Consider the following 21140-nt stretch of genomic DNA (forward strand, 5'->3'; position numbering starts at 1 on the left):
CCACTCGAGGAGAGATCTCAAAAGGTATGCACATACTGACACATTCTGAACTGCACCTTTTTCTCAAGATCAAATCAGGCCACAGTCCTTTTGCATACTTACCTGGGGGTGGTATTGTTGATGAGACTTACTTCTGCTCTACAACTACTTCTGGAACGGAATTGTTTGAGACCGTAACAGGCTTTTCCCCTTTCTAGCCCACAGATGTAAAGTTCTCGCTACAGCAGCTTCACTTTTTTTTTTTACTGTTGAGAAACCCATGAAATATTTTTCAGGCTATGAGAAACCCCAGAAGTGGCATGATTATGCAGGATATTATCATATATGAGAAGCATAGCTGTGGACACGCCCACTCAGGGCCCCTCACCTTCTCACCCCCTCCAGGCCCATCTTTGGCCATTTCATGAAATCCCAGGCCATTTCGTGAAACCTTGGTTGAGAAAGCCTGCTCTCCAGTTATTCCCCTGTGACTTGTTTTAGCGATAAAGTTACCTATGACTATCCTAAGTGGTTCCTTTCCATTACCGTCTGTCTTTAACTCCCATTAAACGGCATCCTTTCTCCTTTTGTCCCCTGGATTGGTGTGGCACTGTCCCTTTTAATAACCTCTTTGTCGCTTAATTCTTTAAGGTGCCAGAAGCCTTAAAAAAAACACCTTTGTTCCTGTAGCAAGCAAACAAGGCTGCTCAACCAGAAGGTTAACTGCAAATGTCATTTCTGTGTAACTGACTTTTCTTCTCACCGGCACTTCTGCGCCGGGGCCTGATTTTCAATCCCAACTGGTCTTTCTTCGGCTTTGCCGCCCTTGGAATCTAATTAGCAGAGCAAAGTTTTATGAATCCCGGTTCACACTCTGCATACCACAGGGTACATTTTGACTCGGCCTGTACTTGAGCTTCAGAAATGGCTCGGCAAACCACATCCTCATGTCTTGAGTGTTACACAGGACAGGAATAACATTTGGCGATATGAAAACTTGGCGTGAAAGCCCCAGGGCTCCCACGGTGGTCCAGTAATTCCGTTCCATGTTCATTTGGCTATCCAAAATACTCACAGGAAATGTCTCCCCCGAGACTTTTTACTGCACTGCATGGAGAGCGATTTGTTTTAATGGCCTTCAGCCTGTCTGTTTATGATGCTTTCTGTTAAAACCCTGGCACAAGTGCCAAATTTATTTGAGCTGGGGGGCTTATGTATACATAGACCACCTGCATCGCGCGTTCGGTTTTGCACCCCTGTAGCGGTATGCTTTAGGCCTGCTGAACCGTTCCTTGCAGACTAATCAAAAGGTGAGCTTATGATTGGCCACAGAAGCAAACTAGCCCCCCTTCCCAAATACTTCTTTCAGAACACGAAGATTGCTTTCAACCGAACCGGTGATGCATATTGAGTGAAACGGGTTGTGTTTTTTCGCGGCCTCTGGATTGTACAGAGCCTTGATTTGGACACGCCAATGGATTGTGCAGAGTGTTGATTTGGAACATTCTAGAACTTGAGTTAAAGGTACAACATTTTCCCGCTTTTGGAGCCATTGCACATATTTGAAGGGAAGGAGCCATAGCTAGGGTTGCCAACTCTACAGTCTAGAGAGGGAGATGTTTGGGGATGTATAGCATTAAAAAGTGGGGAATTTTTAAAATTCCAATGGAAAAATATAGAAAATAGCACAGTAGCACAGGTTGCAGCAGCTTTCAACTCGTTCTGAAGTATTTGGGTATACTTGCAATTTTTTTTTACAGAAAAATGAAGCTATTTATACTTTTAAATTCCACAAATACATCAATTGCATATGACAGACTGTTATAAGCTGCGTGTTACATTATTAAATCAAAATAAGCTTTGGTATGAAAAGAAATTAGGTATTTCATATATTTTTATTTTCCCAAAAATGTCCTGTTCTTTTCTGGGGAAGAGGGAAGGGCAAACCCCCCCCCCCCACACACACACACACACACTCCTTTCCTCCTGTGGCTGCTAAATATCTGGATATCTTACATTTCTATCAATGCAATTGATGTCAAGATGCAGTAGAAGACAGAAAAGAGCCAATGATCCCATCCCTTTGGGAAACCTTTCCAGGGCTGTCAAGAAACCCCGGGGTTTTACAAAATCCTGGTTGAGAAAGCTTGGCTTAGAGCAGGGGTAGTCAAACTGCGGCCCTCCAGATGTCCATGGAGTGCAATTCCCAGGAGCCCCTGCCAGCATTCGCTTGTTTCGCTGGCATTCGCTGGCAGGGGCTCCTGGGAATTGTAGTCCATGGACATCTGGAGGGCCGCAGTTTGACTACCCCTGGCTTAGAGGCTAGGTTATTGAAAAAACCTCCTGGGAACCGAGGGATACCTGCACCTTCTCCGGCCCTGCTTGGCCGTTATATTTGTGCAGCACTGCTCGTTGGAAATATTTCTCTCTGAATAACTATCTCTGGATTATTCTCATTCCGTATCAAGATTTAAACTGGAAATAAACAAGACCTTTTTTTAATTACTCATGCTTTTTTGTATAAACAGGAGTAAACAGATTTTGGCCACGCATGCATCATTGGTCCTTTTCTGTCAGGTACTATTTTTGTGTACTCCTGTATTGTTCCTAAAGAAGTACTAAAAGCCACGGAACAAAGCATAGATACCTTCCGTAGGCATCGATGGAAGGACACTGCATGGCTTGAAGGCCATGGATCTGGCTGGCATCTCTCAGTGCCAGGGCCCAGCCCAAGTAAGGCAGGAAATGGCACAAGGAGGAATAATTTTTAAAAACATGCGCCGGGAAATCTTGTCACAAATCTTCACTATAGACAAAAACCAAAGTAGAATACAATAGACATAGAAAGGCTACAATATAAAGGCCACATAAAAAAAAAAGGACAACGGAATATCTGGACTCCAATGTACACCATCATCAAAGCAGCTATAGTTTTTTAAAGCCTTTTCTGATTAATAAACACATCTTTAAGTGGGACTTTGTATCCCTTTTAAGAAAGGCTGTAGAGCTATTTTCTAAGCTTTGAAGGAGTATTTACAGTTAGAATACTTTGAATGGGATCAAGGAAGGTTTACTCCTGTTGAGTGGCTTGAAAAAGAATCCTTGAAATGGGGCGATTTATTTATTTAATATTAAATTGGTTTACCGCCACTCCCGACCAGCCGGCTGAAGGCGGTTTACATCATGCCAGCCACGGTACCAGTCCAGATGCACCTGCCTCCCCCCCCCCACCCGCAGCAAGAAGCTCGCCAGGCCGCCAGCGAAGCAGCCGCCAAAGCAGCCGCCAAAGCAGCCGCTTTGCTCGCGGCCCAGCTAGCTTCTCGCTGTGAGAGGGAAGAGACAGGTGCAGCCGCCGGCACGCCAGTGATGAAAACACATGCGCGGAGCTGCTGGCATGCACGTTTGTGCCCTCTGCTGGAAGAAATGCGCATGAGCGACACCTGCGCATGCGTGCTTGCGCGCAGCTGCCGCACATGTGTGGCGCCCAGGCCACCGGTTCTCCCTCCCCCCGGAAGCGGTCCTCGACCACAAAAACATTGGGGACCGCTGGTCTAGAGCCCACTTTGCAGTTTTGATTCCCCAATCCTGCATGCAGCCAGCTAGGTGTCCTTGGGCCACTTATAGTTCTCTTAGAGCTTTTTTCACAGAGCAGTTATTTCAGAGCTCTCTCTGCCTCATCTACCTCACTAAAAATCATGAATTCTGGTTCCGCCCAGAATGGGGAGGTGATGTGATGAAACCTGTTAATAAACCTCTTAACAGGAATTTTGCTGCTGAGTCTCCTTCAAAAGTTCTTTTGTTGAAGAGTGGTTGATTTGAAGAAAAAGAAGAGGGTTTTCATACCCTGCTTTTTATTGCCTGAAGGAGTCTCAAAGCAGTTTATGATCACCTTCTGTTCCTCTCCCCGCAATGGACACCCTGTGAGGTAGGTGGGATTCAGAGAACCGTGACATGACTGCTTGGTCAGAACAGCATTATCAGGGCTGTGACTAGCCCAAGGTCATCCACCTGCCTACAGGTGGAGGAGCAGGGAATCAAACTGGGCTTTACAAGTCACCACTCTTAACCACCACACCATACTGAGGTTTGACATATGAGTCTTTGAAATGGCTGAAATACAACAGCTACTTAGTGAGGCTGCATTCATATCATCTTGAAGAATTGGGCTGCCACGTCATGAATGCTCACACCAAAATAAAACCTTCTTTATTTTTAAGAAGCCACTGGGTTCCTGTGACCCTTTAGAAAAGTTACATACGTGCAGTCTGTGTTGGAGGGGAACAAATTTGTTCATTTTACTTTATTCCAGGTCCTATTTGTGGGTAAATGTTTCCCAAAGCTTTGGCTTTCCCGAACTTTTATGTTTAAATTCTTGTGTGTTTTGGATAGGTTTTTTTAAAATTAAAGTTGGTAACTTGCGTATTTGAACTGGGCTCTTATTTATGTTCTTGCAAGCTGTTTGGTGCATTGGTTGCAGTCTTGAGTCCAAGGTGATAAAGTGGGATAGACATGATTTAAATAAATAAAAGTCAAAGCATTTATATCCTGCTTTTCCAGCCACATGTGGCTTTACAAGAAAATCAAGCAGAACACCACCAATGAAAAATACAGTTGTTGATATAAGTGACTCTTCAATATAAACACATTGGTTTTACTCCGGCAAATATTTAAGCAAATTACGGTTTCTAGCTTTGGGCTGGGAAATTCCTAGAGATTTTGAGGTGAGGTTTGGGGAGGGACCTCAGGTAAAAAGCCATAGAATCCACCCTCCAAAGCATCCATTTCTTGCAAGTGAACTAATTTCCACTGCTTAGAGATCAGCTATAATCTCAGGAGACCTTCAGCTGCCACCTGGAGTTTGGCAGCGCTTGAGCAAATGTCACTGGAAGCTGCTTTATCGGCGTCTCAGCGCAGGGTTTCCCCATCACTTACTCCCCAATCGTTTCTACTGGAAATGCCACGGAATTAACCCGAGATCTTCCGATGCAGCGTTTTGTAACAGATCCACGCAGCAGTAAGGTTGCCACCTCTGGGGTGGCAAATACCTGAAGACTATGGTGCAGTGGATTTCAATGCAGCATAATACATATACAGTCCACCTCAGCGGCCATTTTCTCCAGGGAATAATTGATCTCTATAGTCTGGAGATGAGCTGTAATTCCGGGAGATCTCCAGGTCCCACCTGGAAGTTGGCATGCCTATCAGCAAGATACAATAGCACCGAGTTCCCTTCCCCGAAATTATCCATTTTCTCCTAGGGAACTGATCTCCGTCGCCTGGAGAGGAACTGTAAAACCTGGAGATGCGCAGGTCCCACCTGGAGGCTGGCATCAAAACATATGTTAAAAAAATATCTACCCTGAAGCCACCTTCTGCTGCCCTCACCCAACATGGCGCCCGCGGCCACTCCCGGAGCGAGAAGCGGAAGCGCCTGTTTGTGCTGAGGCGAGACTCTATGGTGAGCCGAAACCGGAAGCTGGCCTCCTCCCCCCCCTCCTCCCGCTTGTTGTGGAAGCGGCAAGCGGAGGGCAGCTGGGAGCCCTCTTCGTATCCCCCTCAGCGGGGCGGCAGGTGAGCAAGACGGGGGTTGCTCGGCAGGACAACGGCGGCCCTGCCCCTTCTTTCCGTTGTGTGCGGCTGTTCCCCGCAGGGCGACTGTCCTCCCCGGCGCTGCGCGGCTCGCTTCGTCCTGAGGCGCAGCCGGCGAAGGCCGAAGGAGCGCGGCCGCGGGCGGTAAGGGGTTAAAAGCAGGACGCGCCAGCTCCCGTCCCCCGCCCTCCTCGGGTCATGCAAATCCTACTGACCTAGAGGGCGTGGCTATGCAAATCCCACCGTCTCGGGACACCTGCAAGGAGGGGGCACGAGGGCAGGATCTTTAAACGCGTGGAGGGCATCGGCTAATACCTCGGAGTCCCGGGTTCGAATCCCAGCTCGCGGGGTGATCTTGGGCGCTCTCTCACAGCCTGGCCTACCTCGCAAGATTGTTGTGTGGGTGAAGGGGAAGATAATTGTTTATACTGCTCTGGATCCCACTTGGGATAAAAGGCAGGGAATGAATGAATTCATGAATGAATTCATGAATGAATGAATATGTAGGTATACATAGAGGTACTCAAAAGGGTGTGTTGTTGTAGATGCACCTTGCACATTCTACAGCAGAGATTCCCAGTCAGGGTTCTGGGGAACCTTGGGGTCAAGTGAGAACTTCCCAGGGGCTCTGAAGCCTTTCCCAGGAGTTCCAATGGCTGCTATCACTAGGCATCCCTGAAGCCCACTTCCCCTGTTGCACCACCAGTCTAGTCTTTTACTGCACAATGGAAAAATGGTAAATGATCGATCAGCTGATGGATTGGCTCATTTCTACATCTGCAGCCACTCCTCTGAAGGGGAATGTCACCACTTCTGGGGTTCCTTGAAGCCTGAAAAACGTTTCAAGGGCTCCCCCATGATCAAAAGGTTGAAAAGGCTGTTCGCCTGTTTCTCTCCTCTACAAGGCAGTTTAAACCTTTCTGCCACTGCGTCTTCGATACCATGGCCAGCATGTGTGCTGATCTGTATTGTCAGGGTGACTCTTCCTATATCTGATGAAACCAGCTTTAATTTATTTTTTTTAAAATCAATGTATCAGAGTTTAGCCTTTAAGGCGCTCCACAGTCCTTTATTGGTTTGTGTGTGTGTGTGGTAACTTGTGACTTCCATGGAAGGAGTTGGGCTTGGGAGCCAGTTGGGGAAATCCCACTGTTTGTGGGGGCAACCCTTTGAAAGACATCTTTGCGTGTGTCCAGGGTGCGTGGATTTCAGCATCCTAAATACTGCTAAGTGTAGAGGGGGGGGAAAGATTTCTGTTTGTCATGCTGTTCAGTCGTGCAAAAACCTCATTGCCCTTGTATTCATATGAGTTTTTCTTTTGGCAAAAGGGATCTGTTAGCATCTTGAATTCTCGGTCCTATTAGGTTTTTAGAGTTAGTAGCTTTTATAATTATAGCGTTGAAACCTAAACATTCAGATGCCTTTTGAATATAAAGGAGTACCCCCTAGGTACACCTTTATATTCAGGAGTCTCATCTAGAACAATTTCCCATCTAGGACTTTGAGATGGATGGAAAGAAAAGGAAGAGCAGCATGTTAACGCCTGAAGCGCCCCAAAGTTGTGCTGACAGCGAAAGACTGTCAAGCAAATGCCTTGAACCAGAAAAAAGCGGTTGCTGTTACTTTCTGAGCCAACAAGGGACAGGTGGAAATTTCAGTTCAGGCTCAAGAGACAAGTCCCCAAGGGAGGATTGCCCAGGTTTGTTGAATAGTAAATAGTTGCTTAATGATCAGATAGGCTGCCAAGTGGGTTTCCTAACGTTTTTTTTTACCTACTTAATTTTTAGGGCCTTTTTCACCTGTACAATGGTTCTTATAAACGTTCCAGTTTAGCTGGGGTCTGTATTGAGAAACCCAAACTGCACATGTCCCTTTACCTGTTCACAATCAGTACTTTGAACCATGTTTGTTTGAACAGATTGTGAGCTTCTTGCTCACCACCTCATCGACGCAGGGATCTAGGGGACAGCCCTAAAATGGCTGCTCTCTTTCTCCAAGGTCGAGAACAAAGAGTGGTAATTGGGGAGAGCTGGTTGCAGCACTGTGAACTCAATTGTGGAGTCCCACAGGGAGAGATACTCTTGCCAACATTATTCAACATTTAATGCACCCTCTTGCCCAGCTAGTCCGAAGCTACTGCTTGGGTTGTCACCTTCAAGGCCATACGTGGTCGGGGCCCTGCATAACTCAAGGACCGTGTATTTGTCTATACCTCCCAAAGAGTGACTCGCTCTATATATTCCAACAATCTGGTTATCCCTTCCCCAAAGAAATCCATCTGGCTTTCTCTTCTGGGGCCCCAACCTGGTGGAATGAGCTCCCCAAAGAGATCAAGGCCCTGCCGGGACTCAAACTGTTCTGTAGGGCCTGTAAAACAGAGCTCTTTTGCCAGGCTTTTGGATAAGACCAACAATGAGAACCTGGGCCCATCCCAACCACTAGGAGACTACAAACTGACGACCACATGTCCCCACCTGTTAGAGCATTCCCTGTGATCTGTTCATTGTTATATCAGTTCTATATCCTTTTCGGTCACTTACGAATGTTATTAATGTTATAGTGTATTTATTTAAGTTCCCTGTTCTGTGTACACCGCCCCGAGACACCCAAGTGAGGGGCGGTATAAAAATCGAATGAATAAATAAATCATATCATATAACAGTGATATATCATGCCTATGTAAGCATGATCAGTGCTTCCTCTGAACTGCCTTATCTCAGCCTAGGCCATGCTGCAGGTACAACTAGCTTCCTGCTTCCTGAAACTGTGAAAAACAACAGCACCTGCCCTGAGCAGCCACCCCTGGGCACTTGCAGTGCTTTCAGAACTACCCTCGATACCCACAACTCTTAAAATAGGCAATCGGTTGTGAACTTTGGAAGGTATACGCTTAAGGAGCCCGCTGGAATTTGAACCCCTTGCCCCTAGTATCTTCATCTCACCTCTGTCTGTACAAAGCTCAAGCTGGCGTATATATTATTGTGTTCTCTTCTATGCCTGTAGTGAAGATTTTGTAAGGAATTCCCAGACAATACCGTGTTGAACACATTTCCGGCAGTTCTACTCTGCATGGCTGTGTCTTTTGGATGTTCTGGCCCTCAGAACACGTGGCTTGTGTATGTGTGCAGGATTATTTTGTGTCTGCCTGGATGTTGTGGAATGGCTTCCTAGAGGAAATTAGAAGGTCGATGTCTGGCTTGCGGTTCTGGAGTGTTGGTGGAACAGAGCATTTTCAAAGAGGCTTCAGGGGTGGCCGAGCGGTGGCTCTCCAGGTGTCCATGGACTACAGTTCCCATGAGACCTTGCCAACATTATGCTGGCAGGAGCTCATGGGGATTGTAGTCCATGGACATCTGGAGAGCCACCATTTGGCCAGTCCTGCAGTTAGTTCCTCAAGATATTTTTGCAGGGTGGGTCTTAAAACGGCGGTGATCGCTGTTGGGCATTGCTATGAAGTTTTGTATTGGTTGCTTTAAAAAGACTGCTCACATTAATAAAAACCGGCATAGCCTATCCTGTTATACTGATTTTCACTCCTGTTCGCTCTCTTGTGTCCCAAGTCATCTGAGAGACAAGTGGCCTTATTAACCCATTAAGGTAAAGGTATCCCCTGTGCAAGCACCGGGTCATGTCTGACCCTTGGGGTGACGCCCTCCAGCGTTTTCATGGCAGACTCAATACGGGGTGGTTTGCCATTCCCTCCCCCAGTCATTACCGTTTACCCCCCAGCAAGCTGGGTACTCATTTTACCGACCTCGGAAGGATGGAAGGCTGAGTCAACCTTGAGCCGGCTGCTGGGATTGAACTCCCAGCCTCATGGGCAGAGCTTTCAGACTGCATGACTGCTGCCTTATCACCCTGCGCCACAAGAGGCTCTTATAAACCCATTAAATAACGTTTTAATTAACTTCCCTTTAAAGCTTCTTTTGACACCAGGAGAAGAAAAAAGAAAGACGAATCCCCTGCAAAACGGCTTGAGTGCACAAGGTAATGGGCTCGGAGAACAGCGCTTTAAAGCGTGATGCACTGGAAGAGCCACCGTTCACGCTGCCCTCCGGAGTCAACATTTACCCAGCGGTGCTTCAGCGCGGGAAGCTCGCCTCTGTCTTTGTGTACAAGAACGAAAACGAAGACAACGTTAACAAAGCTGCCAAGGTATTGTGTTTTGTTGCTGTTGTAATATTGCCCCCTGTAGGGTTTTCATTTATGTGTATATATATGGTGACCCTGTAGGGTTTTCAAGGCAACAGAAGTCCATAGGTGGTTCATCATTGCCTGCCTCTGTGTTGCAACCCTGGGCTTCACTGGTGGTCCCCCATCGAAGTTCTAACCAGGTCTGATCCAGTTTCACTTCCACAATATGATGAGATCAGGCTGGCTTGAGCTATCCAGGTGAGGGCAGAATTAAAACAGCTCCCTGGTAATACCTAAGAAGTGGCTGGGAATGACCCAAAAAGGACAAAAAAAAAGACAGGTGATATTAAAAAGACAGGATCAAAATTGATTGCAAAAATAGATACATTATTTGTAACCTTAAGATCCACTTAGAATCTTTCTCAATTTTTTACCGTTTTCCCCCGAAGCATTCTTCAGGCAAAGTGGCATGATGGGGCAGAATATGGTTGGGAAGCCTAGCTGTGCACATGCCCACCTGGGGCCCCTTTCCCTTCCTACCCCCTCCAGGCTGATCATTGGGCATGTTGGGAAGGGGAAGGCAGGTTGACCTGAACATATATGCCACCCGATAAATGTTTAACACATTTTTAAAATATGTGATATGAAGAATTAATTAACTCCCACCCACTTGGGAAACTCTTCCAGGGCTATCAAGAAACCCCAGGGTTTCATGAAACCCTGGTTGAGAAGGCCTGACTTGCAGACTATGGCCCCTCATGGGTTAAACTTTGATCCGGCATTTCTGATCTTGCTTAGCTAATTGCTGAATGTTGAAAAACACTGTGTTTCATTACTCAAACGAATAAAAGAATTCATTTACTGGGGATAGTTCCAGCATTAGGTAAATGTTCTGGTCTGTATTCATATATATATTATATATTTTCATTTTCTGCTTCCATGTCTGTTGTATAGTTTATGTATCTTACATTGACAAATGTATATTTACAAATACATATCTGTTTTTGCAATTTTGATCTTGTCTTTTTAATAATTTTGGAATAATTTTACAGTGGGCTCTTTAGATTATGTGTATTAAATAGAAAACTGTGTTTTTATAGTTTCCCTTTGATAAAGCCCACATGGCGAAACACATAGGAATTTTGTAAAATAAATCTATTATCATCTGGCCTCCCCCCCCCCCCCTGTTTTCTATCATATTGCTTGGTGTAGCCCACTTTCCCCCCTTTATCCTGGGAATGAACCAAGCTACCTGTTTTCTCCATAGCAGGGTTACCCCCCCCCCCCCGATAATGTGAGCCAAAAGAAAAGTCAGGGAAATTAGATAATATTCTTCTTGCACATCAGTTCCAACCATGCGCGGTGCTCAGCAAATGCTACGGACTGGAAATGTCTTGCTGAGTAGACAGTGTGGAACAAGTACATGGCAGAATGCCAGGTCATGATGCCAGTTCACGTTGTCCAAGTCTGGTAGTTACTAGTTATTGCTTCCAGAATCTTTCATTTGTAAATATCCCTGAGAAAGGAGCTCCAAGATAAATATATCCCATTCCATTTAATTTTTACCCATGGCTTTTTAACTGCTGAATACCCTTTTATGGGGGGAAATGTATGATTAGAGCAGATTACCCGTGCCCTATCGACTTTGGCATATTATCATGAAACACATAATTGAGTGAAGGAAATGTCTGAATGTTGTTGCGTTGGAAGCAAAGGAGTAGAGAAAATAGCTGAAATGATATTGTGGACCGTTGGAGAAATCAGGCAGAAGCTTATGAGAATTCACAGGAGTTTAATTTGGCTAAATTACCATATGTTTGGCAAACGTGCAGATTCCTTTCTCTGAGTCCTCAATCGTATTATGGCCGTAAGTGATGCTTATTTTATTTGCTTTTATTTGCACCATAAGTGGTGTGTACGAGCCCTGGAAAACAGTATATTTAGAACTGGAGAGGTGAAATATTTCTCAGTGATGGTAGAGAGCAGGGGCGGCCAAACTGTGGCTCTCCCAAAGTCCATGGATTATAATTCCCATGAGCCCATAATGGTAGGGGGTCATAGGAATTGTAGTCCATGGATATCTGGAGAACCACAGTTTGGCCACCCATGCCCTAGAGCAGGGGTATTCAAACTGCGGCCCTCCAGATATCCATGGATTTCAATTCCCATGAGCCCCTGCCTGCGAATGCAATTGTGGTCCATGGACATCTGGAGGGCCGCAGTTTGACTGCCCCTGCCCTAGAGACTTAGAGAATTTGAGACTGGTCCATCTTTGGCCTCAACCTCCTTCTCTTCAACTGTGATTGAAATTGGAACTTATGATTGTCTTCAAGCAAAGGTTGGATACACACTTTTCTTGGATGCTTTGGGCTGATCCTGCGTTGAGCAGGGGGTTGGACTAGATGGCCTGTGTGGCCCCTTCCAACTCTATGATTCTATGATTCTGTGTGTCTTCTTTGATTGTTAGAATTTTCTTGTTCTGTTTGTGGTTTGTTTGTAGCATGAGGCTAAACCTGGTTTGTGTGTGTTAGGAAGCCTGACTGAGTGTGTGTGTGAAAGATTTAAATTTTTATTTACAATTTTCTTAACGGTTTTTCTTTTCTGCCTTCTTCCAAAGTGACCAGGGGTGGGTTACACAAGCAGTTAAAACCCATAATAAAAACATCATCAATAAATATCGTGAAAAAAGCAACATCATTTAGATCCCTGCTGCCAGAACTGCAGTGGTAGAAACTCAGGCATTTGTAAGAATTCTTGTGTGAATATTTCTGTGCTTTCTTTAAAAAATGTCAGTAGATTGTGGGCTCTCTTGACCCCAGCTGGCAAGCTGTTCCTCCACATGGTGCTGGCAGAGACTCATGGGAATTGTAGTCCACGGCCATCTGAAGAGCCACAGTTTGGCTACTCTTGAACTAGAATGAGCAGTAACTCTTTTTCACCCCCTTGCGAGATGGTATCCTTAGCGGACCTTGTTCAGCCAAGTGGGCCTGCCCCAGGAGGGTTGAGTTACGTAATTTCACACAAAGCGCTCAGATGAAAGAACACTCTTGCTATGCAGCAATCAGCTCACGTCAACATGGTTTGATGAAAACCTGACCCTTTTCCCTGATGGATGTGTCCAGTAAGATACCTCATAATGAGTATTGTTGTTTTGTCCGTCTTGCCTGTTTCAAGCACTTGAAAACTTTGCGCCACCCTTGCCTCCTGCGCTTCCTCTCTTGCACTGTGGAAATCGATGGGATCCACTTGGTCACAGAGCGTGTGCAGCCCGTGGAGAAGGTCCTGGAGAACCTCTCTTCTTCAGAGATATGTGCTGGAATCTATGACATTTTGCAAGCTCTTGTCTTCCTCCATGATAGAGTGAGTACCAATCTGCCACATCCCAGGAACATGAGTAAATGTTTAGTAAGATTTGTGCCAGGGGGAACGGAGGGTGGGGAGCAGGTTGGGGTCGGGGAAGGCGAGTGCACTTTGTCATTACATTTCCTTGGTTCAAAGATCCTGGCCTAGTGGAATGGAATTTCAGATGTTGCCTTTCACTCATTGCTCTATTTTGCTTTCTTCTTAGTGTGAACCAGTCCCAGGTTGTAAGTGGGTGGGCAGGAGGGATTGTGTCGGTGCTTGGCTGTTGTGGCCCTTTCTTGCATGCCCAGGGAAATGCCAATCATCACTTTGGGGTCTCCAGGCCAGACTGGCTAGGGATTCTGGGGGGGGGGTAGGCAGGAGGGGTATTATGTGGGCATGGGATTGGGGTCGTTGTGGGTAGACAGGTAGTTGTGAATTTCCTGTATTCTGCAGGGGGTTGGACTAGATAACCCTGGAGGTCCCATCCATCTCTATAATTCTGTAAGTGAAAATAATGAATCACTCTCCTGTTCTCAGATGGCAAAGAAGGGCTGGGAGCAGATCCAGCCTCCAGAGGCCTCACTCAGTCTTCCAAGACGTGCTGGCTGTTTACAAAATGGCATCATTTGGCTTGTGATATAAGCACTAAACCCAAGCACAGTGTGGGGACAATAGACAAGCAAAAACACAACACAGTGCAAGGCTACACAAAATGGGTGTAAGCGTAATGCACACATGCCTCACAAATTCGTCAAGCATGTGTAAATTATGCTTTCATCCATTTTAAGAAGCCTTGCATTGTTTTGTGTTTGGTTGTGTGTCGTTTGGCTTTGGTGGCAGATTGTGTATGAGAACCCCTTTTGCAGGCCTGTTATAACCTGTTCCAAATGAAAGACACTCTGTCAAAAGATCTATTTTGAGCGGGTGGAGGAAGTTTTTTTGGCAAATAAATAGTTATGCAGATCTGACACTTTTGGAGTTGCATTTGCAATCTTTCTTCTGCAGTTAATAGGTAAAGGTAAAGGTATCCCCTGTGCAAGCACCGAGTCATGTCTGACCCTTGGGGTGACGCCCTCTAGCGTTTTCAAGGCAGACTCAATACAGGGTGGTTTGCCAGTGCCTTCCCCAGTCATTACCGTTTACCCCCCAGCAAGCTGGGTACTCATTTTACCGACCTCGGAAGGATGGAAGGCTGAGTCAACCTTGAGCCGGCTGCTGGGATTGAACTCCCAGCCTTATGGGCAAAGCTTTCAGACGGCTGCCTTACCACTCTGCGCCACAAGAGGCTCTTGCGCCACAAGAGGCTCTTGCAGTTAATATTTTGAGAATTTAAAGAACTTTGAACTTCAGGCTGGGGTAGGATCATAATTTTCAGCAGGGGAAGGTTAGAATGAGACAGGGTTATATTCCTAGATGACCATAAGGAGCAGTGGAATTGTAGAAGGTAGCCTCACCTGGTGAAGTTAACAGCATAAAATGTGAAATTGGCAGAGTCCTGAATGTGGGAAATAAGTTCTCTCTCTACTAAAAGGGGATCCATTTTTAGGGGTTCTGCTGAGATGAATTGTCTTAGTGGCTAGCTGGTCTTCAACGCTGCAGCGAAATGAGATGGGTGAAGGAAGAAGCACAGTAGAGATGGCCATCAGGATCTATGCACTTGGCGCTTCCTGGACAATTTCTTCTCCACGCACCTGAGATTTGGGTTCCACAGTATATTTCCTACTATCTTCCATATGGCTCCAGCTCTGTGGCTTGGGAGATTGGGGGTCTTGAAGCAGAAATGAACAGAGCAGAGTGCAGCCGGCTTTCTTTGCCCAGTGACAGTTCACTGGGGAATAAGCAGACTTGTGCTAGTTAACCGGGGTGTGGCATGAAGCGCCTTTCCTTGCAAGAGTTCTCTGGAGGGACGTAAAACTCTTCTGTGGCTTTGGCAGCCCTCCTCCACAGTCTCGTGGCACCTAATTAGTACTAACGAGTCTGATTCCCGCGTCTATTCCCAGCCTCATTGTGCATGTGTGTGTTCTCTCTTTTTTCCTTTTTTTAACCCCCCCCCCCAATGTTTTAGGGAAACCTAGCCCACAACAATGTCTGCCTGTCATCGGTGTTTGTCAGCGAGGACGGGCATTGGAAGCTAGGCGGCATGGAAACCGTCTGCAACCAGAACGAAGCTACGGCGGAGGTAAAAAGCCCGGCGGTGCCTAAGGGAGAGTGGTCTTCTGTGTGCAGCCCCCAGCTGCGGAGTTAGACCAGGGGTAGTCAAACTGCGGCCCTCCAGATGTCCATGGACTACAATTCCCATGAGCCCCTGCCATGGACGTTCCTTAGGTGGAAGAGCGTGTGGGCTGAATATCCAGGTGCATCAACACCTCATGGATTCTGCAAATTGTTACATTTGACTAGATAGGTAGCCAGATCGTCCGCAGTCAAGAAGGTGGCTGCTTTTTGTAGGCCGCCATTAGATAATGCAGTGGGGAGTTACAAATTCTGCCATCGCATTCTGTGTCGGCATAGGCCTTTTGTTGAAGCTATTGTTCTGAAGAGAGTCGGAGGAGCATCACTCTCAGTAGACCTTGAATGCCAAACAAGCCACCTTGGGATCCACTCCTGGGGGACACAGATGGGCTTGGTTTTGACTCCTGCCACCCAGTTGAAAACCAGGCATGCCCAGTTAAGATGAAGAGCTGTTTTTTTGTACCCTGATTTTGGTTGGTCTTCAAGGTCTCACTGGACTCCGACATGGTTCAGAAGAAAGCCAAAAACTGCCAGAAATCAACTGGACCTTTCATGAAGCATCCGTTGCCTAGCCCAAAGAGAAATATGCATGTCAGCAGCCTCCGGGCTGTTTCCTACTACAATATTAAGCAGCCACATGAAATGACTTCTCCAGATCAACTCCCATATAGCACTAAACTGTAGTTTGGCACAGTGGGGCACAAGTCCTGTGCCAGTGTGCTCCCTCCCCACTTTGCATGGCACAACTCGGTGATTTCTGCTTCAGCACAAACTGTGGCTAGCCATTACTTCTGAACTAGAAAATTACGGTTTATTGTTTTCCGCCAGACCTGAATTAGAAAGCCATCATTCTACGATTTGTAGCTCTTGATTGGAGAGAAGCACGTGCCATAGGCTATGTTCAGATGTCACAGTAAACCGGAGTTTGTCACACTAACCCTAGTTTGCCTATCATACGTACATAATAGACCTCGGTTTGTTCATACATCCCCCTTAGCCTCCTTTCCTACCTCCAAGCAGAGTCTACACAGGCTGTCTCAAGTGCACTAGTGTTGCCAGCCTGCTGGCAAGTCTCACTATATATACAGCACTCTTGTTGGTCAGCATAAAAAAGTGGAAAGCAAACCACGCAGGGGTGGGGAGAAAAGCCTTGGGCAAGCCAGACCTCCTCCCTCCCTCCCTCCCTCTCTCCCTTGTACTCGGCTGAGGAGGGTTAGACGCCATACCACCCTCTGTATAGCCGAACTACATTCCTACCTTTTTTTTTACTCTCAAACAAAACAGATCTTTTAGAGCTCTCCCATCCCAGTTTTCGTCCTCTGCTGCTCACCTTGTCCATCCCAACTACTAGTCAGGGTTGGCCCTGCTCCGTTTCTGAGATCTGACAAGCTTGGGCCATTCAGGTCAGGGCGCATGGATACAGAAGCGAGCTTAAGGTTTGGGGGCAGGAAGACATGGTAGTAGGTAGGTTGTGAACCGCTTTGAGCTCTTAACAGTAGTTTAGGGGGAACTGTTTCTAACATTTGTTGGCAGGTTGCAGGAAAGCCTGTGATGAAGAGAGAGCTTTTGTTGTGCTACTTTTTCAAATGTTTCCTGGAGCCGCAGTCCTGTTTGTTGAAGCATCACTCCCAGGGAGTGTATCCTGGAGAGGGAAGGGAGTGTCCTGAGAAAACACCATAACCTTCTGGCTCCAGCTGCATCCAGCTATATGTTCCGTGTCTTCCGCCTTGGAGACGGAGACAGATGGTGCTCCGGAACGGAGCGTGCTTTCTTCACTGTTATGCCAGTTAGTGCTAATCATGGTTAACCAGTCAGGTGCAAACTGTGGTTTAGAATCTCGGTTTAGTGGCTACTGGTAAAGCGTAGTTTTGTTCAGGCTTTGGCTATCGCACTAAGCTAGAGCTTTCTTAAGCCCCGTTTCTAGGGACATCTGAAGGCAGTTGTCGCTTGTGCATTTGAGGAAAGTGGGAAACTATGGCTTGCGCTGCTTCATTAATCGCTCCTCAGCCCCAAGGAGGGAGGGAGCATTTGAGCACAGGAATGGTTCCTAGTGTGCCATTCCATGGGTTTGGATTCTTGTCAGTGGAACAGGATACCCTTCCCATCCTTTATTGATATAGCCCAAAATGTCTCCTGGGGGGACTTCCCCCACCCCTGAACAGCTTGAGAGAAATAGCTGGACATCTGCAGTGGAAGGGGAAAATTGGCAGAAGTAGCCTGATCAGTGGACATTTTTCACTGAATCCAACCCATAGCTTGGTATCATGTGTGAAGTGAGGCTCTATGTTGAAGCCTGAAAGGTCTTAAGACTGAGATGGGGGGAGGGGGAGAGAGAGAGAGAGAGAGAGAGAGAGAATGAACCAACCACAAGGGTAATTAGTTTTCTACCACTACTGACCTTCCGGTTGCGTTGTTCAGCAAAATATTGCCTGAGGAGTTCTCTTCTAGTATTCGCACTGTGTAGATCAGTGGTCCCCAACCTGCGGCCCGCGGCCCGGCGGCGGGCCACAAAGGCCATGGCGCCGGGCCGCGGCTCCCTCTCCCCGCCCCGCCCCCGCAGTAAAAAACTTCCCAGGCCGCAAGCTTGCGGCCCGGGAAGCTTCTTACTGCGGGGAGGGCGGGGAGAGGGAATCAGGGCCGGGCCGCGCCCGTGCAGGGCGTGGCTCGCGGGCGCGGCTCGATCCGCGGGCGCGGCCCGATGCGTGGGCATGGCCCGCGCGGGCGCGGCCCGATGCCCTGCCGGTCCCCAGCCTAATAAAGGTTGGGGACCACTGGTGTAGATTACTAAGGAGTAGTTTCTACTTAACTTCAGAAAAAGTGTGGATGAGAGGAAGAGAGAAAAAGGTTCCATTGTTTGTCCTTTGGTTCAGTTCTCATGTGTGGGTTGATGTCAACAGCAAGACGAACCTATGAAGGCTTCCACTGTATTTCAGGTAGGGTTGTTGGCTACTGAATACACCAAGCCTTTTCTTTGGCCTAATTGTGTCTCTTTCCTTCTCTGCCTGCAGTTCCTGCATAGCATCGAGTCAGTGCGAGAGAAGACGGGCATCCCCCCTGAAGAAACGGTAGGTGTCATGGGCTGCTTATGCTGCAGAAGTTGACCGAGGCAGACCTGACCCCTGTGTACGTGTACTTAACTTGAAGCAGATCACGTAGGGGGAAGATGGTTGTCTTTTGAGGGCATGCAGCTGAGAAGGTACATTGGTAAAGTTGCTGTGCCATTGATGGGCTTAAGCTGCCAGAGAGTTCTACCCTCAGCACTGTCCTATCTGGATTTACTGCGGAGTAACATCTATAGTTTGAGTTCCTTGGCTTAAGATCCAAGTTATTGAGGTGCTTTATAGTTACCACTGTTAAAAAAAAGATCTCCGAATTGTATAAAGAACAGAAAGTGCCAAAATTCCAATGGCAGCAACCATACCCAAAGTTGCTTAACTCACTGTTAAAAGCTTGGGCAATTCGATGTTTGCACCTGGCACCTGAAAGATCCTGAATGACAAATGAGCAGAGGGTGCTGCTGTCGGAACATTTATGTGTCTCGTAGCCACAAATCTAATTTTGGAAGGACGGGGAGGGGGGGACCCTAGATAGGACCACAAATGAAGATCTTAATAGACAGGCTTCTGTGGAAACTGCGGTCCCTCAAGTCCCTGGTTCCTGAGTAGTTTAGGGATTTATAGGACACTCATAGCCAGCACTTTGAATTGAGCCTGGATAGAAACAGGGAGTGAACAAAGTTTTCAAAACAGGGGAAAGATATTTATACTCCTGCTTGGCCTAGTTCACTGCTGCCCCACGGCATCCTAAACCGCTTGAAGCCCGTAGGTAGAATGGCAAGACTCCCAGCTTGCCGTGCCCCATTTTTGAAGATGCCGGCCACAGTTACTGGCAAAACATCAGGGACTGAGATGACCAGACTACAGCCACCCAGCCTGGAAAACCCACGCCAGCCAGTATGTCGGTAGCCTTCATAAGCACCACGTCACGTTTGTTGCCGTAATCTGATCTGGATGTTGTCAGGGCATGGATGATTAAGGCTGCAGAGCTGGTTTTTCCAGGAAGGGCTGTGGCTTCCGCCCCAAACAATGCTGGTCACACACACATAGGTCTACACAGTCCAATGTGTAGTGGGGTAGAGGGCTTGCACACCACAGATACGAAAACATTGATTTCTTTTGGCGTACAGCTATAATGGCTGGCCAAGACCTCCGTGGGCATCGTTTCAGAGCGAAGTGAGGTGAAAGCTGCTCTAAGATTATGGTTGGATAGAAGTCTCTAAAATATCTCCTTTTAGTAACCTTCCTTTCTGGACAAAAAGCTCCAAACACTCTAGCCTTTCCTGATAGGGGAGAGAGACCAGAACTGCAGACCGAATTCCCGAGTGATTTTTGTGGAAGCTTTTTGGCCATTTTCCCACACTGAAGGATTTGATGACATCCACAAATCTGGTGTACTGACTTCAAGTTATAAATAAACAAGCTATTTAAAAAATTGGGGAGACCCCATTATTTTGTTGTTTACATTGTGAAAACGCTCCATGGTCTCCCGAGCTTGGCTTTGCTTTCTGGTGTTTCACCCCGCCAGTCCATAAGAGAGCCTGTGACTGCTAAATTTTAACAACAACAACAAAAGCTTTGGGAGGGACGACATCTATAATGGCTACGATCCTGTATCCCTTTTGTACACTCAGGATTTGACGTCAATCAGGGAGGAGTTTCTATGAAAGAAGCCCTACTGATTGCATCCTAAGCAGGCTCTTGCTTCCTATGGGTTGGACCCGAAGTTTGATTTCTGCTAAGGGATGGGACTTCCGTCTGCAGAGCTTTCTTGCCTCCCACTGAGCTCCCTGAAATGCTGAGGGGGGGTTTAGGGGTTGGGAAAGAGAACATGCTGTTTTCTAGGGAGAGTCTGTGCCAGAGTTCAGACCTATGGGACAAACTGATTTTATAGTTCAGGGGTAGTCAAACTGCGGCCCTCCAGATGTCTGTGGACTACAATTCCCATGAGGCCCTGCCAGCAAATGCTGGCAGGGGCTCATGGGAATTGTAGTCCACGGATATCTGGAGGGCCGCAGTTTGACTACCCCTGTTATAGTGAGTTCAACATACAGATGTTGTAATGGGACTGAGTACCAAGGAATGCGTTTTTGAGAGCAGGGTGCTACGACAACATGGGGCATTACTAGGCAGCTGTGTTGGACTTGTTTGTGACTTGTTCACTCTCCGTGCGCAACACAAGAGGCCTGTGCAGAGAAGGGGGTAGGGGAGTTCCTGAAAACCGAACTAATACTTTCTGTTACTTTAGTGTGCAGAGTTCCAACGTCTTCCAGAAGGCCAGGGCCATGCTCGGGACGTCTACTCATTCGGGGCAATGGTCGAAAACCTGTTGACTTATTTAAACGAGGAGGGTAAGATGCCTTGAGGAGAAGAAATGGCCTCTTTTCTAAATAACTAACACCACGGGTTTTTTTCGTAGCTGGATTTCTTTAGGAGTTATGTGTGTAAGAGAATCATAGATTTATTCCAGAGCGATGAGCTGTCCGTTATTTTACTACTGATATTTCCAGGATTAGAAATGATACTGAAAGAATATTTCATGAGCGAAACTAGGCATCATTGCACATTTGCTCAAATGTAATTTACAAAAGTTGGCTTTTATACCCCACGTTTCATTACCCACTACTCAAAATGGCTTTCAATCACCTTCTCTTCCTCTCCCCACAACAGACACCCTGTGAGGCGGGTGAGGCTGAGAGAGCCCTGATATCACTGCTCGGTCAGAACAGTTTTATCAGTGCTGTGGCGAGCCCAAGGTCACCCAGCTGGCTGCATGTGGGGGAGTGGGGAATCACACCTGGCTCG

General features: G+C 47.0%; 1 protein-coding gene across 1 annotated transcript in view; it reads left to right on the forward strand.

The window, feature by feature from the left end:
* The first annotated feature begins 5426 nt into the window (after nt 1-5426).
* SCYL3 (SCY1 like pseudokinase 3) overlaps nt 5427-21140 on the forward strand; it is a 32241-nt gene continuing 16527 nt past the window's right edge. Inside the window, exons 1-6 of the mRNA XM_077332259.1 lie at nt 5427-5550; nt 9489-9723; nt 12877-13062; nt 15113-15226; nt 18288-18344; nt 20584-20686. Coding sequence (XP_077188374.1) covers nt 9559-9723; nt 12877-13062; nt 15113-15226; nt 18288-18344; nt 20584-20686 — 625 coding nt within the window. The 5' untranslated portion in view covers nt 5427-5550; nt 9489-9558. The remainder of the gene's footprint in view (nt 5551-9488; nt 9724-12876; nt 13063-15112; nt 15227-18287; nt 18345-20583; nt 20687-21140) is intronic.

Source organism: Paroedura picta, chromosome 4 (assembly GCF_049243985.1).
Source record: "Paroedura picta isolate Pp20150507F chromosome 4, Ppicta_v3.0, whole genome shotgun sequence".
NCBI classification, from domain to species: domain Eukaryota; kingdom Metazoa; phylum Chordata; class Lepidosauria; order Squamata; family Gekkonidae; genus Paroedura; species Paroedura picta.